The sequence below is a fragment of the Castor canadensis genome, chromosome 4 (genome assembly GCF_047511655.1).
Source record: "Castor canadensis chromosome 4, mCasCan1.hap1v2, whole genome shotgun sequence".
NCBI classification, from domain to species: domain Eukaryota; kingdom Metazoa; phylum Chordata; class Mammalia; order Rodentia; family Castoridae; genus Castor; species Castor canadensis.
In genome coordinates, this window is record NC_133389.1 from 29,388,161 (window position 1) to 29,412,420 (window position 24,260).

Sequence of the window (24,260 nt, forward strand, 5' to 3'; positions counted from 1 at the left end):
AATCTCACCCCCCAAACCTGGCACGCCTGTAATCCCAGCACTCCACAGGCTGAGGCAGGAGGACTATGAGTTCAAGGCCAGTCTGGGCTACATTTTGAGACCTTGTGTCTTTCATACGCACAAAAAACCAAACCCAAGTTCTACCTGGCTCCTTGCTGGGGATCTTCCTAGGAGCTCTCAGGGGAAGAAAGGGTGTGTTGAAAGGGCACCGCTGGGCATAATCACACCATGTAGATCAGATGATGGGTAAGAGGAAGGACAGTGGAGAGGAGGAGAGAGAAAGAGGAAGAGGAGGAGGAGGAGGAGGAGAAGGAGGAGGAGTTGGAGTTGTTGTTAAATTGCATCAGATGTCAAGAGAGCCTGCAAAGTTAGGTGTGAAGGAGACTAGGAGAGGGGTGTGTAAAGTAGGCCAAGAGGTGGGGGAGGGGCTGAGCTGGGCCTGGGCCCAACAGTGGGGGTCTTGGGGAGTTATGTGAGGCTCTTGGGGAAGCTTCCACTGCCCTCTGCCCACTGCCCACTGCCCACCCACTTCCCCCGGGGTGGAGAAGCGAGGGATGTTGGAGCTAGGAGCGGGTAGCAGGCTCCCTCTCTCACTGCCCCCTGTGCAGGTTCCACAAGCTGGAGAAGTGGCGGCGGCCCTTCTACCGCGTGCTGCAGGTGTACGAGAACGCGTCGGTGCTGCTGCCCGCCTTCTACAACACGCGCAACACCGACGTGTCCATCCGCGTCAAGTACGTGCTGGATGACTTCGAGTCGCCGCAGGCGGTCTACTACTTCCATCCCCAGTACCTGGTCAACGTGTCGCGCTACTGGCTCAGCCTCGGGGTGCGCGCCAAGCGCATCAGCACCGGCCTCATCCTGGTCACTGCTGCGCTGGAGCTGTGCGAGGAGGTGCACCTGTTCGGCTTTTGGGCTTTCCCCATGAACCCCTCTGGTCTCTACATCACCCACCACTACTATGACAACGTCAAGCCCCGCCCCGGCTTCCACGCCATGCCCTCCGAGATCTTCAACTTCCTGCACTTGCACAGCCGGGGCATCCTCCGTGTGCACACTGGCACCTGCAGCTGCTGCTGACAGCCGCCCGCCAGCTGCTGGTAGAGACACCCTCCAGCCCCTCCTCCACCTCCTGGAGGAACTGGGGGCCCCTGGCTGGGCGGGGTGTGCTTAGCCATTCAGGCTGTTGCTCCCTCAAAGTGTGGCTTTGAGGTCCTGGGGCAGCAAGGCAGGGATGGGGCCGGAGCAGTCAGCTCTGTCCTAGGCCCGCTCCACCTTCTCCCTCCCACATGCTGCTGGGTCACACTCCAGGATCAGGGGGCCTGGAGACTGCAAGTGAATAAGCACATTTCCACTCAATTTCAGCTTCTCAGAGAGCACAAACTGTAGTGGCCTCATTGCAGCAAAAGGCAGGCCCTGTGGAGAACAGATTAGAGGGAGGCAACAGAAAACTTGACACTGGAGCAAAGTCAAGATTTAATTCAGACCTTTGGTTTCCCAAGCTTCATATCAAGGATTTAGTCATGAATTATTAGATAGTAATATCTAGCATCTCAAAACCCAGCGGCCAACCCAGCGGCCAGTGAAGAGAGTGGCTCAGAACCACCAGTGCTCCAGTGAAATCTAATCAAGGCCTATGTTAGTGTCTTCATGAGAAGCCAACCACTGAGAGCCACCCCCTTTCAAACAGTCCTCAGACACACACAGCCTTGGTGCCTTTAGGTTCCATCCTGCATTTGACCTTTTGACAAGAAGGAAATGAACCAGACCAGCCATTTGCACTAAGGTTTCCAAGCCAATGTTATCGACTCAATAAGTGCTTAGCAATTTGCTTCCTCTTCTTGCTATTTTCAGCTCCATTTTAACTGGGAGTTATTTATAAAGACCTGTTCTTCTTTATGTTATTGAATACTGCAGAATCCTGCTAAATCGTGTTCCCGAATGGGAATCAGCAGCTGCAAAGTGCTGACTTGTCACGTGAACTTAGTGGATGGAATGGAAGCAAGTGGGGCCTCTGATGCCAGCATCGCTGAGATTTTCTGCTGTGAAGGAGGCCCTCCCCCCGCCCCCCCACCCAACATTCACATGGGAGCTCACCAGAAGCCTGGGCTTTAGGAAGTCATTGTGCCTGTGCCTGGGCTGAGTGGGTTCACATGTCATTGAACCTCTGAAATTCTGTCCCTTTGCATCCCTTTGTGTGTTTGCACCCTGAGTATGACTGTGCTTAATAGTCACTGGTGGTAAATTGCCTTAGAATTTAGCTTTGTGGAATCATAGAATGTTAGTGCAGGGAGGACTTCAGCCTGCCTTCCCTCCCTTACTTCTTTCCTCGCTTCCTCTCTCTCCCCTCTCTCCCTTAAACATTTTTGGAAGGCCTGTTCCGCTCTGGTCTGAGGTTGGGCTTGGGAAGACGTAGCGACAGAGGCACCATCTGTCTTCTAGAGTGAGGACCAATCATACACATGCTGTGGTTCCAAGAACACAATGGGGAGAGGGACCTTCCACCTGATCACCTCATTTTACAGGTAAAACCACAGATCCAGCCAGAGAGAAAAAGGAGAGTGCTGGCCTCTAGGATCCCGCTCCTGGCTCCTTTCTGGACCATGCCTCTGCCTCTGGGTGCAATGCATACAGGTGGGCCCAGAGCTCCTGCTCAAACTCAATGCTGTGCTAAAAGCTGCCTTTCATCTGCGTTTTGAGCTCTGGACCCACCTGGGAGGAGCTCAAGCTGCCTGGAGACTCAGTCTTGCGAGCTTGTAAAATAGGGGAGCAGCTACTGTGATACAGAGGACCACACACTTAGTAAACTCAGAGACTGTACAAGGATAGCAATGGTTATGGCTTTCTTGGGCTCTGCATATTTCTTCTAAGGTAAGAGCTTCTGGGAAAGATTCCAGTTAAGTGTGGTTTCCAGCCACTGTTCACAGTTAATTGAACCCAGTTCTTGAAACAATGGAATGTCAGAACTGTTTGGGCAAGACTGTTTGGTCCCATTCAAGGAAACAGGCCTGGGTCAAGTCATGCTAGAACTCCACCTAGTGCCTGCTAGGGACAAACCCCTCTAACTGAGCCCCTGGTGATAGTTGTGTTCCAGAGGGACAGGAGACTTGGAGAGGCAGACGCCAGGGTCCACAGAGCTGAGGGGTTGGGATTGAAATCTGCCAAGGCCCTTGTAGGGGCTAGGATGGAGCATTGGAATCCATCCCATGTGGACATGGGGACAGCTGGCTGATGGCTGAACTTCTGCCTGCAGGTCTTAGGGTTAGTTCCTTTGGTCTGTCAGGGTCTCAGCTTCCTCATCTCTACAACTACAGGTTTAGTAAAGATCCCTAGTGTCACTACGATATCCTTTTTCTTTTTTAGGCATTTATGATGTATGGATCTAAGCCATAAATATTTATTATTATGATAGCTAAGATTTATCATGTTCTCATTCTATACCAGGCCCTACATTGAGTACTTTTCTGCATTTTCTCCCATCTAGACCCCCTCAAGGAAGGAGGCTCCCATAGTACAGGTAGGGGACTGAGGCTCAGAGTGACTCAGGGACTTACCCTTGGCCAGGCACCTGAGGGCACTGAACTAGGTCTTTAGAGCCTTAGAGCCTGTGCGCTGAGCCTCGATCTTAGCTCCCCAGTGAGCATCACCAGACTGGAACAGGAGAGATTCTGACCAAGCAGCCATGGGGCTCTGGAGCAAATGCTCTGGGAGGCTGTGCTGGGGTCAGGAGGCTTGTGGATGCCTCTGCTTAGCCCTACCCCATGCAGAAGTACTAACCCACTCACAGTGTCCCTGAAGGGGAAAGAAGTCCACCTCCATATTTTTTCAGGTGAAGAAAGATGTCCAGAATGGGTACTTGTTAAGTGACAGCATGGGTGACTTGCCCGGGGGCCACATGGCCAGTTAGAGGCTCAGCTGGGGCTCACTGATTCTCAGGACTTTCTGCAGCTTTCTCCTGCAGCCAGTATTTGTAACATTTTTTCAAAGACTCGGAAAGACCTGGGCATTGACTCTGGAAGCCCTCTGCTATGTTCCTCTACCGCCCTGTCCCTGTTCCCCTGCATAGTGCAGACTAACAGTTAAATTCTTGTTTAAGGGACACTGATTCCTCATGAATAAAATGGCCACTGTGTCTTCCTTTGTGCTAAAACCACGACTCCAGGCCTGAAAGGCAGCAAAAGCAAGTATATTACTCCATGCTTAGCCAAGCAGAAAGGAAGGTGGCTCAAGGTCAGAGCAGCCTCTGGCACCATTCAGCCGTCTGGAGTCACAGAGAACAGAGAGGCATCTCCTGACTTTGCTGAGTGTGGGGAGGTAGCAGGGGCAGCACTTTCTGATCTCTGAGGGAAAGCAGAGTGCTAGCTTCTGCCAGACATTGACCATTTATTTACTGTGTGCTCATTTTGTGCCAGGCATTGTGTTAATGCCAGGGAACAAGTGATGATCAAATCATACTCCCTGCCCTCCTGGTGCCTACCATCTAGTGTGTGTGTGCAGTCATTAACTGAAGCATTCTACAAACACACACACAGGAGCTCGGTGTGTGGAGTGCTGTGAGTTCAGGTTCAGGGACAGTTATCTGGGAGAGGAGGAGGAAGGGATGCAAAAGTCAGTTGTGAATCCTGAAGGTTGGCCACATAAATATTGTAATTGCCAAAGCAGGGGTTACTTCTCAGGTGTCATCCTTGACAAACGTGTTACATTTGACAGGGCTGGCCTCTGCTCTAACATATCTCTCCTCCTCCATTTCCTTCCTTGATGCTCCTCTTCAGACTCCTTCAAAACTCATCTTCTGTGAGTCTTTCCTACTAGGAGCACTTTTGCAGACATTTCACCTGCAGTATTTCCCGTCCTCACACCTTAGCCCTCACCCACTCCCCAGGTGCATGCACACAAATCTGAGTGTGTGGCTGTGTGCTACATCTCAGACTCGGCCTGTCCTCAACTCATGTAGGTAAAAGAACAATCTGGACTCAGAGTCTCCTCCCACTGCTTAGTAGCAGAGTGACCTTGGAGAGCTTCCAAAGCCCCTAAGGCTCTAATTCATCATGGGAAAAATGAGGACAGGACCCCAGCTTCACCAGCTGATACGAGGATTAAGTGAAATAAAATATCACGATGCCTAGCACAGTACTGCCACAAACTAGACACTCAGTAAGCTCAGATTCCCTCTGCCCAGACCTGGGTCACTCTTGCCTCTTCCTTCTTCACCCTCTATGTTTGTTTACTCACCAAAATCTGGTCAATTCCAACTCATAAACATCCCTTGAGTTTATTCCCTTCACCACCCTCATTCAGGACTTTGTGAGTGATCTTTTTGCTTTCAGAGAATTGCCATCTAAGAGCACTTTTTGTGGGGCCCATTGCCTGTCTGTACCTTGAAGTCCAGGTTCTTTACCACGTCATGCAGGCCATGTCCCAAGCAGACTCCCTTGCCTTCCTAGAAACCCCTTCCCACCCTCCTGTACTCCTCCAGGTGCACTAGAATAGCCTCCCACCCTACCTCCCTCTCTCCTTCCTCTTATCTAGCCAAGTTTTCAGTTAATGGCAAGTTATGGCTCCTGCCACCTGCCCCCTCCCTCGGACCAGGCTGGGTACTCTCTGTGCTTCTGCAGTAATCATTGGCTTTTGTTAGGACACCCCAGACCACACAACATAAGTGTCCCATGTCCTTGGTAAAAGGTCCATCTTTTCCCCAAGGGAATACCCAATATCTAGGTCATCTTGGTGCTCCAGCACTGGCACAGGGCCACACATGGGGGGGTGTTCAGCATATGTTTATTCCAGTAATGAGGGCTCTGGTTACATAGTGGACTCTGCAGTTCAGGAGAGCCCATTAATCAACCAAGCAACACCATAGGGAAAATTGTCAAGTAAGGACAGTCTTCTATTGCTTATTTTTTGCCGAGTACATTTTAGATAGGGAAAGATGGCTTCTGCATGGATGTCTTTGGGGAGCTTGAGGCCAAGGGGGTGAGTCGTCTGTATAGTGGGAACCTGTTGGCTCCATCACCCAATCTCTGCTACTCCTTTTGTTGCTTCTGTTCTTCTGCCTTTCCCTTTCTCAGAACCCTATAGATACTGCAGGATCTTTTGTTTCTGTGACTAGGGTGTTTCTGTGACAAGGTGGGTCTAGTACGTGAGGGATTTATCAATAGTATCTCAAAAACTAGAGGAAAATGCTTTATTTTTTGGGTGGTGAGTTTTTTTTTTTTTTTAATGAGGTAAGCTTTGCATCTGCTCCAGATGCCCAGTGGAAGCCCAGGGTTGCCTCCTAGGGGCAAGGGTTTTGGAGCTGCTCTTGGTTGCACACACACATCTGGCCTAGAGTCTCTGCAGCCAAGATGCTCTCCAGGATGAGCTCAGTTGTGGCTCGTGGGTCAGGTGAGGTCAGGCTAAGTGTGCATCTGATCACTTGGGTGCTTGTTAAACTGGTAGACTCAGAGTCTGCAGATGCCTGGCCATCTGCATGTGTGACATCCCACCTGGGCCTTGAGCACACACCTGCTTGTTGTTCAGTGGCTGTTGAAGTTGACTGGCCACGTCTGTTTTGAAATCTAGATTGGAATCTTGTGTGAGAAAAAAAATGAAAACAAGAATTTGACACACAACCCAACTGGGCATTTTCTATAAATGTATCACTTGCTATTAAGAAAAATCAAATGCTCAGCAATCTGTAGCATTCACAAAATCTTTTTTTCCTCAACACTAACAAAGATTTCTTTTCTTCATTTTGAACTGTTAGTAAAATCTACATATAAAATTTACCATCAGAACCACTGTTAAAGTGTATAGTTCAGTGGTGTTAAGAACATTCATGGCCAGGTGTGGTGGTGCATATCTGTAATCCTAGCACTCAGGAGACTCATCAGAAGGATCTAGAGTTTGAGTGTGACTTGGGGTACATAGCAGCCCTGTCTCAAAAAAAGAAATCTAAGAAAGAAAGGAAAAAGAATGTTCATGGTGTACAACCAATCTCAAGAACTCTTCTCATTTTGCAAAATTAAAACTTCAAACAACACTAAATGGCAATGTACTTCTCCTCCCCACCTCTCCCCTCTGGCAACTGCCAACTTTCTGTCTCTATGAATTTGATTGCTCTAGGTCCCTCTGTAAGTGGAATTACAATATTTGTCTTTTTGCAACTAGTTTATTTCACGTAACATAATATGTCAAAGACATCCTACAAACAGAGTTGCTAAGGTTTAAACTACTCTCTAATATCATTAACTGTTTTCAGGGTTCCTCTAGCACAATTCTGATTGTTTTTGCTTCAAGTAGTTGTTCTGAGGCCACAGATGGCCTCTGACTTCTGGAGATCTTGGCCTCTTTGCTGAGGGCACGTGTGGACCTGGCTGTACTTTGTCAGCAGGGCTTCACTGTCCTGGCCGACTGTGTCTTGAGTGACAACAGTCTTGCCAATCTTGGGAAGTCTTTAGATAGTTTTTCTTGTACAACCTCTTCCATGAACTTTTGTGGGTTTTTTCATTTTTTTTCTTAAAGATGGTTGGGGGCTAGTGGACTAGGCATTATCATGACTTAGCTCTTGGCCACAAAAGCCAAAGATCAGTGACAATCTCCTTCCAGACAGGAGATGAGTGCTTTGGCAATGAAGTCCCTCATTTTCTTCAATGAAATGATCTGCTCAGCTTTGGGGTACAAGTTTGATCTCCTCCAGAATTGTGGCTCTTAACCTTGTGTTCACATTTGAAGTTCCTGGAGGTCTTTATAAAGCTATCCCCACACTAGGCCACCTCCCCAGAGACTCTGACTCAACCAGAGACAGTGCCCAGTATCGTCACCTTCAGAGGTCTCCCAAAGTCATTCTGTCCAATTGCAGTTGACAATCACCACCTTAAGGCAAAGGGCCTGAGCCTTGACTACATGTCAGTCATCTGCAAAGCTTTATGAAATACTTGGGGGACCCCACCCCAAGACATTCTGATTCAGCTGGTCTGAGATGGGACCTCGGTTTTTAAGTTCTCTGGGTATTTCTCACCTGCAGCCAGGGTTGACAGTTGCCATTCTGGACCTGCAGTTCTCAACTTTGAGCCTGCATCAGGCTCCTTTGGTGAGCTCATTTGGTTCTGGACCTCACCAGAGTCTCTGGGTTAATAAGACTGGTGGGAGCCTTTCTAGCAAGTTCCTGAGGCATGCTGGTGCTGGCCAAGCGACTATATTTTGAGGATCACTGCTGTGGGTAGTGTTTTAACTCCACTGACCCTGTTGTGCTACATTCTGTTTTCCTGGTTGAGGGGTTATCCTCCCACCAATCAGCCTAACCCTGAGACTTCTGAAAGGTACCAAAGAACGTTTCTTCTTCTGAGCATTTTAAACATTTAAATAAATATTATGGAATATTTTTAAAGCAAAGTAGCAGATTTATTGTCCCAGCGTGTAATTCAGGCTTAGCGTGCCTGAATTAAGAACTTATGTGTACCTAGGTTTAGGGTACATTTCGTGATCATAGCTTAAGTGGTTAGTGACTGGAAATTGGGACCCAAGTGAGAGTCACTTTGTGGCTAGTGCTGGAGTAGGGAGAACTTACCTGGTCCATGTGGGTGAGGCCTTGGCTTTCTGACTCAGGCTCACAGCGCTCTGCCACACCTGTGCAAAACAAACACAGGTCACAATGAGGGAATGTGTGATAGCAACTGAAGCTGCGGTCCCTCCTTTCCCCTCCCACTTCATTGTGCTCTCAGGATTGGGTTGAAACCAACTAGTTAGTATCCAGTTTCTGCCTTGACCTCTTCTTCCTCCAACCAGGGGCAAATCCCTTGCTCTTCCCTCTGAAGGGGGAACCCAGCAGGGAGAACTCCAGCCCTATGGCCGCTCAGAATACCACACTCAGTCACAACGTTCACAGGAAACCCTGCCAATCTTCAAAACTTATCATTTTACTGAAACAAGGAAAAAGCACACATCACTTCCCAGGACTACTTACCAGCAAGTTCCCTCAGCCCCCAGGTAGCTGAGGACTCAGAGGAGGGAAAAATGAATTTGGAGCTCCAGAAATAGATGCTGTAAAGCTGTGTGTCAGAGGTCAGCAAATCCCTCATGGCATCCACTTTAATTTTAAATTCAATTCTAGTGAACTTGGTTTCTAATAATAAAGCAAACTAAGGGGATGAAAACAGGTGCTAGATACAGCAGGAACTGGCAGCTCATAGTCCAATAGTGAGGATGTTACAAAACCCAAATCCCCGTATCTCAGAAGCCATCAAGTGACCTGTGGCCACTTAGTGGGAGAGTATTTTGTACTAAAGGGCAAAAGAACATTTCAGCTCAATTCACCCTGCGATGTCCACAGCCTTTAAACATCAGTATATTATCTTTGAGAAAGCAAGGTGGCATTTTACAAGCTTTAGAGTTATTTCCATCCCAAACACTCAAAACCCACTCATAAAAGACTTGGGTGCTTAAGCGATCAGCCCTCAGTTATCTTGAAGTTCATGTGAGTGACATAGTTCATTGCTTAAGAATGCAGGATACCTGAGATGGGGAAATCCCTTCTTTTGGATGTCATTTCCCTCCAACTTTGGCCATTTTCTCTTGCTACCTCTTCCCCAAGAACAAAGGACAGGAGGGAGGGGAAATGGGCAAGCCCCTTCCGCCTTCCCATCCCAAAGGGCCCTTGTGGGTGGTGGATGGCATGGCCAGAACATCCTCTCTCAGCACCTCCAATTCTGCTTGTGGCATCCTTATTTAATGCACGTGGGAAGAGCAGTCAACTAAGACCAGGGCTAGCTCTATAGCAACTTAGGCCTGCTTAGGCCTGGCTTAATTTCTAAATTTAAGAGTGTGACTCTTTCTCCACAGGTCTGATTCCTAAACACTTTTATCGTCCATTTTCTCACTGGCTTCACTGGACCCTGGCAGGAGTCCAGAGCAGACATAGCCACCATTCTTGACTGAGGCCCAGGAAGATGGTGGTGATGTGTGCCAGGTCACTGTTGATAGGTGACTGGAGGGCTTGGGTTGGGTGACCAAGCTTTCCCAAGGTGGGAGGAGCTAGGGGCAGGAAACTGGCCAGTGTCCTGCTGTAACCCCCTGAGGTACTCCCTTCCTCCCATTGGAGTTATCTGGCTGATGTGCAGTCTAGTCCAGGCCTGGACTTCCACTGGTCTCACACACTGCACAGTGTCTATGTGGAGAAGCTATTTGGTATTCACTCCTATCATGGCCACACTCAAGGCACCAGAACCAGCAGCACAGAGTGGGAAGCTGTACCTGGTGGGAAAGGGGAGGCAGTTGTCACTTGGCAGTGACCAAGGCCAAACATCTAAACAAAGTGGGAATGTTCAGGGAATGGGTGTGAGGTCTGGTGATGCCAGCCCCGTGCTGCTGTGACCCTGTGGAAAAGGCTGGTGGATCCAAGTGGCAGCTCCTGTCAGCACACTGTGACTTCTGAACTAGGTATTCTGCTTAAGGTTACTTTGTGAGGCAGCCAGTCTTCTGTGGGCTCCCAAATTCTACACTCATTATTTAGGGGATATAGCAGGGACTCAGTGGCCTACAGATTTCCTTTCTGGACAGGACCGTCCTCTCTGCAGAAAGCCATCACACTTCTATAATACCATGTTGTCAGAACTTTGAAAATATATTTTTGTATAAAGGAACATTTCATCTCAGAAAGCAGACAGTGGGCTGCCTAGTGGTTCATCTGCCACCTCCTCCCCAAATAAAACCAGGAGAGATGCTGGAGGGCAGCAGCTGAGCTTAGAAGCCACTTGCCCTGGGCTCAGGTGCCCGTTGTCTGTAACTAGTGTGGCTTTAGCCCAGTGTGATATCCCTTTCCCAGAGGCCCTGCTAATGGGCTCCTGTGAAGGCAGCCAGAGGAGTTTGTCCCTGAGCAGTTAGTGGCACTGGCCGCATCCCCTGAGTGGCCTCTGTCAGTTCCTCAACCCATCCCTCCCTGTGTTCCTCTCCAAGAGCCAAGTCATGCAGTGTGGTCTACCATCGAGCCTTCCCCACTGCAGAAAGAAAGGGAGTCTGAAGTGTGTTAGCCGGGATATTGAGAAATGCTTTCTGTGTCACAGGCTCCTCTCTTGCTCTGTTGGTTTGCTTCTCCTGGCCTGGAGAAAAATGCCTTGAGACTCTGGGGAGGAGGGGCCCCAACACTAACCTGTTTTTATTCAAATGTTGCTCTGGGAGCATTGGTTATGCATATGCCAGCAACACCATTCTAACTGCACACAGCTGTCCTTGGATAGTGATTCTGCAATGATCGCTGAGACTCAAGCCTAAAAACATCATCAGGGTACTTTTGTGTCTGTCACTGTGTTTGAAAGGCCCTCAATTTCTACCAATAAAACCAATCAAATGGTTCATCTGATAAAGACTATGGTTCTGACTCTGTGTGTGTGTGTGTGTGTGTGTGTGTGCGTGCACGTATGTGGCTGGACAGACTGACAGCAGACCAGCCCAATGTGGGAGATTGTCAGGTATTCTGAGGAGCTCATAGATACCATGGGCACATCTATGGGCAGTGTTGAGGGTCCATGAGAATCTGGTTTGTGGCATTCTAACCAGGGAAGGAGGTGGGCTCATAGGACAGGCTCAAAGACCAGATGACAATTTCAAGTGCAGCACTGACTTGACAGTGTTCCAGGTGATGTGGAGAGAGGATCTTGGGGCTTTGGTACGAGAAAGAAGGGTACTTGGGGGGCTGGAGCAAGTAAGGTTTGAGATGGTTTCATACCAAGAAATGTTAGTGGAGTCCTAATGAAGTTGGAATTTTAGATCCCAGGCCCAAACTCCTGGGGTTCTACGTGTCAGATCTCGCCACTAATCCCAATGATAAAATAAAATGATAAGTAATGGTGAAGGGCAGAGAAAAATGTAATATGCAGCCTTGGGTACAGCATGGTAAGAGGCAAAGGAAGCGCCTCAGCCCATCTTCAAGCATGTTCTGTGAGCTTTAGGTTTAAGTAGACAAAGAATTAGGGCGAGGGAAGAAAGATAGAAAAAGAGTTCTGGCCGAAGGTGGGACTTGGTTGCTTATTATCTCAGTCCTGCTTTTGAGAGGAGCTCTCAGTTGCCATTACTGGAAGGAAGCAATCTGTTCAGGATAAGCAAGTCATTGTGGTCTGTCCTGAGGAGGTTGTGGTACTCCTTTCCATGGGGACAGTTTCTTCTATCCCTCCTTGTAAAGATGTTATCAGTCAGTCCTGTCCTTTTGGGATTCAAGGTGCCTGCAAAACGACTGCAGAGAGAACGGCTCAGAGCAAAGAACATATATGAAATGGAGGCAGGGATGCCAAGCTTTTTTCCTGTTTTTGGTTTAAACATGGGCCCAAATAAGGAGTCAGTGCTTTTCAGCAAAAGCAGCTTTTAAGTACTTGTTATAATTGGAAGGTACAGAAAGTGGGAGGGCGGGGAGGGGACACTAGAGGTATGCAAAATTAATCAGTTTTGGTCAAATTGTGGTCTGGTTGGTCATTTTCTCAGTTCTGGTTCTGTGTGGCAGTGCTGGAGAAATTATTATCAAAGTCATTGTCACTGTCACTGCTTGGGGGGAAATTTGGTTCCCATAATAAGATGCCCATTCTTGGGGCGGGGAGTTCAGTTCCCATCATGGGGTAATTTCTGCTGCTTAGAAGACATTATGGAGTGATCTGTCTACAAGGCCCATTATTTCTGGAATCCAAGGTGACTGCAGGTTTAGGAAAATACCAGGGGACTTTCAGGCTCTTCTCCAGGGGTCTAAAACAGGACCTTGTAAGAGCTGGCAGTAAAATACCTTAGCTATTGTTACCTCAATGTCTTCATTCTTGATAGGTTAGGTAAACTGAGGCTAGTCAACCCTATCTTACCAGTTTTCAGACACTCCTTAAATGATTAGCATGCCTATGTGCAGAGCTGGGCAGGAATCTGACCCAAAGGAAAACAGACAGATACAAATGAGGGCAGAGATGCCATGCTTTACCCTGCTTTTAGTTACTCACTGGCCATCTGTAGGTCCAAAGGAAGAGTCAGTGCTTTTAGAAATGCAGCTTTGAGTCACTGTTACAGAAACAGACTCCACAGCTCTGCAGTCTGGCCTCTCTTTAATCAAAGTTAGGAGTTACATCAAAGGCATGGGAGCACCAATAACCCCCTATAAAAAAATGAAAACCAATCTTTTTTTAATGACAGTATCTTTAAATGCACTTGGAGTAAGATTATATAAAAAAAATTATAAGGACTGAGCATGGTGGTGCACACCTGTACTCCCAGCTACATGGTAGGCAGAGATGGGAGGATCACAGTTTGAGGCCAGAGTGGGCAAAGGTTAGTGAGAGACCTCTCTCAAACAAATAGTTGGGTGCTGGTGGCTCATGCCTGTAATCCTAGCTACTCAGAGGCAGAGATCAGGAGGACTGCAGTTTGAAGCCAGCCCCTGGCAAATAGTTCCAAAGACCCTATTTCGAAAAAATCCATCACAAAAAAGGTCTGAAAGAGTGGCTCAAGCAATGAGTGCCTACCTAGTAAGTGTGAAGCTCTGAATTCAAATCCCTGTGCCACCAAAACCCAGAAAAACAACTTTTAGACTGGGCTCAGTGGCTTATGCCTATAATCTTAGCTATTTGGGAGGTAAAGACTGGGAGAATCAGGGTTCAAGGCTAGCTGGGGCAAAACGTTTGCCAAGACCCCCATCCTAACTAATGTCTGGGCACAGTGGTGTGCACCTGTCATACCACCTACATGGGAAAGCACAAATAGGAGGATCAAGATCAAGGCCAGCTCAGGCATAAAGTGAGACCCTATCTCAAAAATAACCAAAAGAAAAAAGGACCAAGGGCTTAAGTGCTAGAGAGTCTGCCTAGCAAGCATTAGGCCCTGTGTTCAAACCCCAGTACTGCCAAAAAACAAACAGCCCCCACAAACAGTTGGGTGTAGAGGTGTATGACTATAATCTCAGCTAGGTGGGAGATGGGGGTAGGAGGATCCTGGTATGCGGCTGGCCCCAGGCAAAAGTGTAAGACCTTCTCTGAAAAATAAACTAAAAGCAAAAAGGGCTGGGGCATGGCTCAAGTATTCAGTGCTTATCTAGCAACACAAAGCCCTGAGTTCAAACCTCAGTACTGCTAAAAAAATTTTTTTAATTCATGTGCAAAATACCTGACTGGGGCCTGTTAGCCTTGTGAGATGTAGATAAGATGGTTTACATTCCCCAAATCTGCATCTTTGGAATGATGGAAGCCTTCACCCTGAAAGCTCCCAAGGGCTGATGTTTTTCAGTCTGAAGGCTCCTTTGCCTTCAGATCTTGTGTGGAGCTGTTTCTGCTTTATAGCTGTTGGCCATCCAGTCGTTAGACACCATCCTTTCCTTGGTGTCAACAGTCACACTGCAGGTTCCAGAGTGCGGTAAGAGGTGATGGGGGAGGGCTGGAAACCACTTCCAGAGGGGCAGGCTCCAACACAGGCAGTCCAGTCACTGGCTAGCCCTCAACAAGGGCTCTCCTTATGGCCTGGCCTCACCCCCATCTCTCTGGTCCCTCTCTTCCACCTCTTCCTGTCCTCATCTCCCCAGCTTCCTCTCAACAGCAGAACACACTGCTGTCCTTTTCTCTGCAGCTTTTAAGCATTCTCTGAGTATCTGGCCTCCTGCTGAGCCGGATCTCAGCTCACGTCCCATCTTCCACTTGCCAAAGGGGTTTTCTCAAAGGGAGAGCATCTCCTCTGTAAGACAAAGTTGGTGACAACTGTAAGATGTTTAAATGTTCCATTATTGTAACTGTAAAATGCTAAACACTGAAACAACAACTATGCAACCTAAGGATATTCTTTGAGGAGCTTCCCCAAGACCTGTGCACTGGTCTTCTAGTATATCATAGGAAGAGAAAGAGCTGTCAATCTTCCATAAAAATAGCAGGTGACTTCCATAAATAATTTTGAATGAATGAATGTATGAATGAGCTGGGGGATGGAAGGTGATTGTAGTTCATTTATTTATTTGATATCATTTATCAATGTTATTTGTCACTTTTTTCATTCAACAATGAATGCATTGGGCCAGGCTCCTTAAAGATTTGGAAACACAAGAGTAAGAAAACAACCACCCAGTCACCCCAATCATGGAATAGAGTCTTACTAGAGAAATAGAGGTAATAATAATAATAATAATATTTAAACATTTAATTATTAGCTGTGGTTCAAAGGAGCTGTAAGCGCTGTGAGTCTTAGCCAGGCAGAGCAGGCCTGGTGTCTAGCACCATGGAGAGCTCCTCCAGAGTGACTGTAGGGGAAGCCATGCCAAGCCTTAGGATCCTGAGGAAAGCTTGTCTGGCTTTTGCCAGGCCAGCCAGAGATAAAGCAGAAGAGCTGGACACAGAAAGACCCTGTGGGCAAGGGGTGGATCATATAAATGCAGTTAATTTGAGTTCTCAGGTAGCTGGTCCTTGAAGGAGGAAGAACATGAGATCAGATTGCCACTAAAGAAGCTTTCTCTGGCTGTATGTGGAATGTGGGATTGCTGGGGACAGGAGTGCCTGAAGAGAGACCAGTTAGGAGGAAGCTTCTGCTGGTAGCCAGGCCTGGGTGGATGGATTGATGGGATGATGGGTAGCTTGGGAGTGGTGTGGCAGTGACAGGGCTGATAGCTACCAAGGAAATAATGGAATAAGCAGGCAAATCAACAGAGGTGTGCTGGGTGGGAGAGGGAGGAGAAAGGATAGGATCACCGGTGAGAAAACTTGCTTAGTGGAGACATGGAAGTTAAGATGTCACCCTCTGAGGGTGCGATTGCTTCAGGGAGGATAGAGATTGGTGCCATAAGATAGGAAATTGGAAGTTTCAGCAAGGCCCAAACTGCAGTGGATGCTGCTTCCCACACAAATCAGCAGAAAGCCAGTCCAACTATTCTTGGGCCCTATGGTAGAGCAAAGACACAAAAGGGATGGCAGAAAGTTGATAGAATTGTTGCATTAAAAGAGATTTCATGGACAGAACTGTGATGTAAAGACCCCACCCCCACCTCCAAAATAGCAGAGTAAGGTGGGGTTTTTCCTGCCTTGCGACTGTAGATTTGGTGAAAGGGGCTCTCTGGGACCCCCAGAGAGTGGCTGTGGATTTCCAGAGCATTGGAGCCCTGTTCTTGGTAAGGGTGCAGAGTTAGACGATGGGTGGGTTGCGTCATAGTGGTGTAAGTCCTGATGGTAAGGATGTGTGGCAGAAAGATCAACCAGGGATCACTTACTTATAAAGGGATTTTTGTAGTTAGGGTGAGGCGACATTGGCAGGGAAGGCTGTGGGGTGTACTACTGGGGCCAGAGGTGAGATTAGGAACGACCTGTCCCCAGGAGAGGCACACAGTGGCCAGGGAGCCTGCTAAGAGGGAAGTCTGGGAATAAAGATGAAAGCATTCTGAGTAAGAGTTGACTTTAATCATCTGTGAAGCCCGTGGGAATACAGAAGTCCTCTCAGGAAAGTGGCCTAGCCCTGTGGGAGAACACAGGCTGGTGTGTGTCAGAATCTGCAGTCACCAAGAGATAGAGGCTAACAGGGTCAAGGGCAATTGCTGCCACCCCAGGGGTATCCACTCAGCTGCTGAGATGGGGAAGTCTGAGTCTCCTGAAGATTCAGCATGGGCTTCTGCCATGGACTGTACTGTGCTGACAGTGACTGACTGGAGACTTGTCACTTGTGTTTGCAAAACTTTTAGACGACCTGATAATGACCCAAAAAAAAGTCACACGTTCGTCCCAGATTTCATCTAGCTTCAGGGGAAGAATTTTCTTGACCAAGCAAAAATAAAGGTGCATTTGATCTTATCCATGAGTCCTGCTTGTTCAATGTACCTTGTCCAGAAGCTATTTCAAAATAACGAGCTGGGCTGGTGGAGTGGCTCAAGTGGTATAGCACTTGCTTAGCAAGTGTGAGGCCCTGAATTCAAACCCCAGTACTGCCAAAAAAAAAAAAAAATGCTGGTGCATTTTTGGTAAGACCAAACGGGAGAGGTAGCAGGGAGGTGAGGACAGTTTCATGGGGCACTGATGACCAGGTCTTGGATTACGAATTGGAACTTGCCAGTCAGAAGAGTCAGGGCATTAACAAGTGGGTCCTGATATAATGTCAGCAGGGAGTGAAAGAATTTCCACAGTGCAGTCACAGGGGGTGGGGTGGAGGAGACGGGGACAGGGCTGGAATAGTAGATAGCACTAAGGTTGTTTTGGGGGGAGGGGGATCTTGTAAAAGAGGCAAAGGAATTGGTGATGTTTTCCAGGAAACTGGACAAAAAGGGAATGAATGAAGTGTTCATGTCATTTCCTCAAAAAGTGATTTTGGCAGTAGGATTCTGCCCGTGAAGATGATAGCCTGCAGGAAATGGGAGAGATCTGTAGCCACCAGGGGGCGCAGTCACAGTGAGAGGAGGGAGGCAGGGACTAGAGTCAGCTGCCAGAGGAGAGAGGATGGGTCTCACTACAAATGTGTGTTCTAAGATATTTGCCCTTGATAATGGGGTGACCTTATGTGCTTTTTATCAGGATGGTGAGGCCATTCAGGAAGAGTGGGGCTGGTAGAAATGGGGCAGATGGAAACTAGAGAGGTTGGAGGATAAGGAGTGAGAGGGAGGCATCAGGATTTTACTCTAAGTGACAGGAAGACTTTGGAGCATGGAAGCTGGGGAGTGACGTGATCTGACTGATTTTGAAGTAAAATCCTCTGGCTGCTGTGAGCAGAGTGTATTGGAGGGGGTGTAAGTAGTAGATGGCTTGCTTTCCTAACACTCCAGGTAGCTGGAACAAGTGAGAAGGTTTGCCCAAGTGGCTGTGGGCACTCACATTCCAATGAAACAAGAAAACCACCTGGTAACACTGCATCGCTCTCCTGCTCCAGGATAGAAATGGCACATACTGAGACACCCGACCTTTAATGAGAAATCAGGGACATGTGGTAAGTGGGGGCCACAGGGAGGAGCCAGAGCTGGCAGGACACGTACTCAGGTTCTTTGAGTTCATACAGGCTCGTCATCACCCCCTTCCTACTCCATAGTTGTAGTTGGCTCATTCATTTACCATTTCTTGAGAGCTACATTCCTTCTCTGCTAGGTACTGGGAGGGTACACAGAGCTTGCTTGTTTGGAAGGAGTTGCGATCAGGAGGAAGGATAGAGTTTGGGGTAGATTGAATTACTGTCCCAATTCTTCAACCCTCACTGTGCACACACCCTTTGCCACGCAACTATACAGACCCCCCAACAAAGGCAGAGGGCACTTCCCCAGCCCTTGACTCTGGACTTGGCCATGCGTGTTGCATTGTTTGGTCAAAGGATGTTAGCAGATGGAATGTATTGAAGGCTGCCAAGGTGCTTGCAATAGGGGTGCTCCCCAGTCCCTGCCTCTGCATTTCCACCATGGCCAAGAGAAGTGCTTTCCCTGGGGGTGGCTCAGATTGAATCCATGCAGAGCAGAGATGTCCCTGCAAAGCCAAGCAGTCCCTTAGCTTAAAGCAGAGCTGCCAGCTGAGCCCAGCATAGATGAGTCACCCCAACCTGATCTCAAAAAGTGAGAAAAAATGCTTACACTTTGGAAATTTTTGTGGTTGCTTGTTACATAGCAAGTGCTGGCTGATAGGAAAATGCATGCAAATGCCCTGCTGTCAGAGTGAACTAAGGCTTGTAGAAGAAAAGCAGTAGGTGTGTTTAGAAAGCAGGGATTTCTTCAGTTTATCCACAGTGTGGCTTTCCTAAGGGGAGGTTATAGAGAACCGTTAGTGTTACCTTGAGGAGCTTGAATTCTGCCAATGTCACGGACACTTGTCATTTTTCTGGTAACCCAGCATCTTCATCCCCTTCTGAAACTGGAGAAGAGCTCAGCTTCTGATGTAGGAGTCGGACATGCCAATTATTCCCCTCCTCAGCCTCCTTTTTTAAAGCAAGGGGACAGACACATGACAAAGGCTCAACCAATCAGATGCACAAGCTCTGGCTGATTGGCAAAAGGCAACAGAGTCCATTCTGGGGAGGGAAGACCAACGGGGTAGGCAGCAGCTGCCCATGCTGGAGCGTGGTGGTACAAACGGCATGTCCAGGTTCAGCTTTGGTGACAGTAGGGTCCATCTGGGAATCATCTCCAGGTTGCAGCCTCTAAAAGATAAATCCTGAGATCTTCATCATTTTAAAATAAATCTTTTTTAAAACTTACATTACCAGTGTTGATTTCTGTTGCTTACAATCCAGAACCCTGGCTGATAAAATTCTGTTGCACTGGAGTATAAGTTAAGGTTTCTGATGCCAAGAGTGACATGGTCAAAACCATTCAGCAGTAGGAGAATACACTCGAAGGAGAAGGAGACCAAGGCAACAAGATCTCTTTGCACAATTGTGTCTGTGTGCACGTGCACATGAAAATGATCAATGGAATAAGCAGAATTTTTTTTAACCAGAGGTTTTGGTACCAAAAATCACCCTGTCTGTCCTTTGTGCTTTCATCAGCACACAGAAGTGGCTGGGAATTCAAGAGTCAGTGGTAACAATGAAAATTCCTAATCGTGCTACACAGTTCAGGGGTTCAGGCTAAGAAAAGAGAGGGGAGGATGGGGCTGGCACTCAGGCCTACTCCTACTTCCTCTGATCTAGCCCTGTCTGGAATGAGGGGTGCTTTGCAAAGCACATCCTGAGCACCTGTGCTGCCAGCCACATGCAGGATCCTCACACCAAAGAGCCTGGGATGGGCATCACAGGCTGGACCCAGCTACGCTGTCATGTGGACATGGGAAGGAAGCATCTCATGCAGGACATCTGAGAGAGACAAGTGGAGCTCATGTCCTGTTCCTGAGGCCATGCACTGCCTCCTCATGCTCCCTGATCGTCCATCCCTCCCACACACTAATCCCTGGCTACCACTGGCCTGTTTTCTGATTCTATAGTGTTACCTTCTTGAGAATGTTATATAAATGTGATCCTACAGTATGAAGTGTTTTCCTGCTTACTTTCTTTCACTTAGGATAATTCTTCTACACACAAGTGTAGCCTTACTTCTTTTTGTTACTGAGAAGTGTTCCTTTGCAAAGGTGTACCTTGATTTGTTCACTCACTGGCCAATTGATGAGTATCTGAGTTATTTATAGTTTGGGGCTATTATGAAAAAATCTGTGTACAAGCATTCACATTCAGATCCCGTGTAGACATACATTTTCACTTCTCTGAGGTAAATGCCCAGTAGTGGAGTTTCTGAGTTGTGCCAGAGTGTTTATTTAGTGGTATAAGAGAGTCTGGCTCCTTCGGCAAGTGACTGCACCATTTTACATTCTCTCCTGCAGTTTGATAGTTCTGCTTCCTCCATGTTCCTGCTAGTTTCCTTTTGTTTTAGAGGAAGAGTTTCAGTTCATAGTCCAAGCTGGCCTTGAACTCCCTATGTAGCCCAGGTTGGCCTTGAACTTGAGCTCTTCTTGCCTTAGGTTCCCAAGTGCTGGGATTATAGTCATGAGCACCACACCCAGTTTATTCGTATGTTCTAAAGTCATGGGATTCTCTAAAAATATTTTAAATTCAATTTCTCCAAAAAGCATTCTAATAAACATTTTTTATCTGAATAATAATAATAGTAGTAGTAATAATTTTCTTTGAATAGATCCCTAGCCAAAATGATTTTTCCTGTTAATTTTCTGATAATTGTCAAGCTCCCATAAACCACTTAGTGCCAGCAGGGGGCGTACATCACCCACCATTAAACTTCACTCTTTTCTTTTTTTTTTTTTTTCCTTTTCCTTTTTTTCTTTTGCCAGTACTGGAGTTTGAACTCAGGGCTTTACACTTGCTAGGCAGGCATTCTACTGCATGAACCATGCCTTCAGCCCCACTCCTGTTTTCTCATCTCGACTTGGTGCTCTTTCTAGTGCAGTCCCTCTGTGAGTAGGGGAGAGTTGGGCTTTCCTGGGTGAGGACGTTTGTGGATCTTCCCCTGGTGGTGGTGGGGGACCTGATGGCTCCAAAGAGCAGGTCAGGAACAAAGATGCCCCGAGAGCAAGGAGAGGAATCAAGGCTGGCTGCTGCTCAGTTGTCCCCTCCATCTGTCCATGAACGACTCTCCTCCTTCCCCTCTGAAATCTCCCTCTATACTTGCTCCTTTGATTTAAAGTCCATAGGATGCCTCAAGAATGTTCCTATTACCACAGCTCAGGAGGGTGCAGCGATCCTCAACATGGCTGCATGTTTGAATTACTGGGAGTTTTGACCCTAGATCAAGCAAATCCCATATCCAGAGTGGGGACCCAAGCCTCAGCATTTATAGGCCCCAGGCCATTCCAGCAGGTAGCCAGCGCTGACATGTGGGTGCCCACTCTCTCTCCTCAGTGTAGGGGAGCTATCAGGCCAGTGAGTTCACCTGGGTGGCCATTGGCTACTGGGGTTCCTGATTTTAGTACATATAAGTCACAGGGGTGACAGAGTCATTGAAAATGTAGATTCTTAAGTTTGACCTTCAAAAATGTTGATTCAGTATGGTGGAAATACTATGTTCTCATGTATGAAAATGGAAAAATGAGACTATTCCAGGAACGGGAGGGAGGGAGGATAAAGGAGAATGATGGAGGGTTGAATTCAACTACGATATAGTGTGAGAACTTTTATATCCCCAGTACAACAATAATATACTAGTTTTTTAAAGGTTTTGATTCAGTAGGTCTGGGGAGGAGCCCAGTAATCTGCATTTGATAAGCTCCTTGGGAGGGTCTAATCTAGGTGGCCCTGAAATCACACTTCGGCAATCATTGATGTGGATGCTGCCGGCACCTTCCATCCAGAGTCATGGAATGTCCAAGCTACAGGACAGACCCCTCTGCCAGTAAGTTTGATCAGGTCCAGACTTACCAGGTCTCTGAAGTGTCTTCTGCTGTACACTGGCCAGCAACGCTACCCAGCTCTCACCTGTGACACTATGACACCTGGCTTGGGGTGGAAACCCTGCCTTTCTATTGTCACCATCACCAGTCATAGGAGTGTCCTTTCAGCCACACAGGCTGACACAGTTCTGGCTCTACAACACAAGCATTCACGTGTGTGAAAGCCGCTCTCACAGATCCTCGAAATGTCTGCATCTCCAGGCCAAATGGTACCTCTTCTAGAACATTCACTTTACCTTTAAGTGTGGTTCTGTTTAGTCCATACTGCTTTTCTTCAGGCAAAGGCTTTGAACCTGGCAGCTTTGTAGACTTGCCTATTGTTTAATTACACATTTGTTAATTCACTGAACAAATGCTTACTGAAGCCTACTGTGTGCCAGGCACAGTACAGGTCCTGACAATGAACAGGGAGCATGGTCTCTGCATACTCCCCTGGGGTGGGGGTAACAAGTAAAGAGGCCCTTACCAGATAGTGCTCCTGGAAAACTGGTAGGAAACAGAAGTTCATTCCCTTAACTCAAGGCCTCCGATGGGCTGTGTGGGCACGGAGGGAAGAGAACACACGTTATGACCTGTAAGAGGGCTTCTGGAACAATCTGAGTGGTAACAAAGCATTGAGCTCCCCAAACAAGGAAAGAAAGAGAACAATCCTGATGAGAAGCAGTCTAAGTACATTCAGACTACGACAACAGAACACCACACACTGAGTGACCTACGAACAACAGAAACTTATCCAAGGTCGGCAGGTTCCATGTATGTTTTCTCATGGTCCCTCCCTCGTTCAACTGGAAAGGCAAGGGAACAGGCTGGCGTCTCTTTTACAAGGCATTAATCCCACTCACTAGGGCTCCGCCCCCATGACCTCATCACCTCCCTGCAAAACCCCACCTCTTGGGACCATTACCCGATATAAAACTTTTAATGTCATTATTCAACATTTGAATTTGGGAGAGTGCCTCGACATGCGTGGGAGAGCTCTCCAAACTCCTACTATGGAGACTCTGCAACCTCCAACATCTCCCCATCCAGGGTCCGTGCCTAGTCCCCAACAGGAGAGGTACAAGTACCTAGTCTGTTGCAGGAGTTAAGGACATTCATTAACCTCTAATGTGTTCTAGAAGCTTCTGGTTAATGAAGTGCCTTCTCTGAGTGCTAAATATGCACTAGTGGGTCATTCTTCCCCTTTTATGGGTACCATAGGCCACAGAGCCAGAGGGTAGTACAGTTGGGCTCAATTCTGTCCCACAATCTCACACTGCAAGGCCAGAGGACACACTTTCAAGTGAATTGAAATTTTCTAGCATTTCAAAATCTAGAGCTCTTAGCAGTTGGGTTATAAGGGATCTTAATAAAATCTTCATAGAATAAGCAAGGAGAGGAGTCCAGCAACCCTAGGGAACTCTCCTGCTGATTGAGGATGGGGAGAGGCCTCTGGCCCTAGTTCTCAGAATTTGCAGAGTGCAACTGAGGGTGGAGAAGGTGAAGGCCAAGGGAGACAGGGAGCTGAGTTGGGGCCTGGAGGTTTTACTATTTCTTCCAAAACCACAGAAAACAATATGGGTAAACTGAGAATTCTTAGTAGGGCAGAGGCTGGTGAGTTTTGTTTGGTCTGCTCAGATGTTGCTGGGGGCCACCTGAGGATGAGTGAGCTTCCCCAGGGTCGTGGGCTCTGGCCTGGCAGTGCCAGTAACTCATAATTAGTTACTGCCCTGTGGGTCGTCTGTGTGCTTGTGAGGGGCAATTGTTCTCTCCTGGCCGCCTCCAGAAGCCAGCAGTCTTGGGGAGATGGAAGCAGAGACAGAACCAGAAGGATCTAGTAAGAACCCTGCCTACCATGTAAACTGATCAGAAGCCATGAATAATGAAGAGAGAAGCAAGTCCTCTGAGCTGGGAGCTTAGCTGATCACGGGCCTCTGCCCTCCTCAGGAGGGACCCAGGCCTGGAACGATGTCAGGGTCCTCATGGGCCGTGAGGGCTCAGGTGTCTCCTTGCTGGAAGGCCCTCACCTGCCCCTAGAGTGGCCTGGGAGGGTCCCAGATTGCTCCCCTGCTGTGAGGTCAGTCAGAAATGAATGCCAAGGACTTTTGTTACCTGAGTCTCTGTGAAGGGAGGAGAGGGGCTGGGGAGGAGTGGGAGGAAGGAGGACAGCCTTTCTCATCCTCATAAATAAGTGAGGAAGCCTAAGGAGAGCCCCAGGCCAGGTGCAAGTGGGAGAGGGTGGCGGAGGGAGGGGGCAGGGACAGGAAGGGACACAGGCTCAGGGGCCAGAGAAGAGAAAAAAGAGCAGGACTTTGAGACAGAGTGTTCAGGGAAGAGGGCCATTGGGGCCCACCCAGACTTGGAGCCACAGAAGGTCAGGGGAGTGTGAGCCAAGGGTCCAAGGAGGCCCAAGGAGGTAGGTTGTGAACCTGAAAGTGCCAGGAAGAGGCGGCCAGCACA

General features: G+C 48.0%; 1 protein-coding gene across 4 annotated transcripts in view; it reads left to right on the forward strand.

Annotated features, from left to right (window-relative positions):
* St8sia5 (ST8 alpha-N-acetyl-neuraminide alpha-2,8-sialyltransferase 5) overlaps positions 1 to 12,305 on the forward strand; it is a 74,941-nt gene extending 62,636 nt beyond the window's left edge. For all 4 annotated transcript variants that reach the window (XM_020169191.2, XM_074069880.1, XM_020169192.2 and 1 more), the window contains one exon: positions 609 to 12,305. In XM_020169191.2, coding sequence (XP_020024780.1) covers positions 609 to 1,077 — 469 coding nt within the window. In that variant the 3' untranslated portion in view covers positions 1,078 to 12,305. The remainder of the gene's footprint in view (positions 1 to 608) is intronic.
* The last annotated feature ends 11,955 nt before the right edge of the window (positions 12,306 to 24,260 follow it).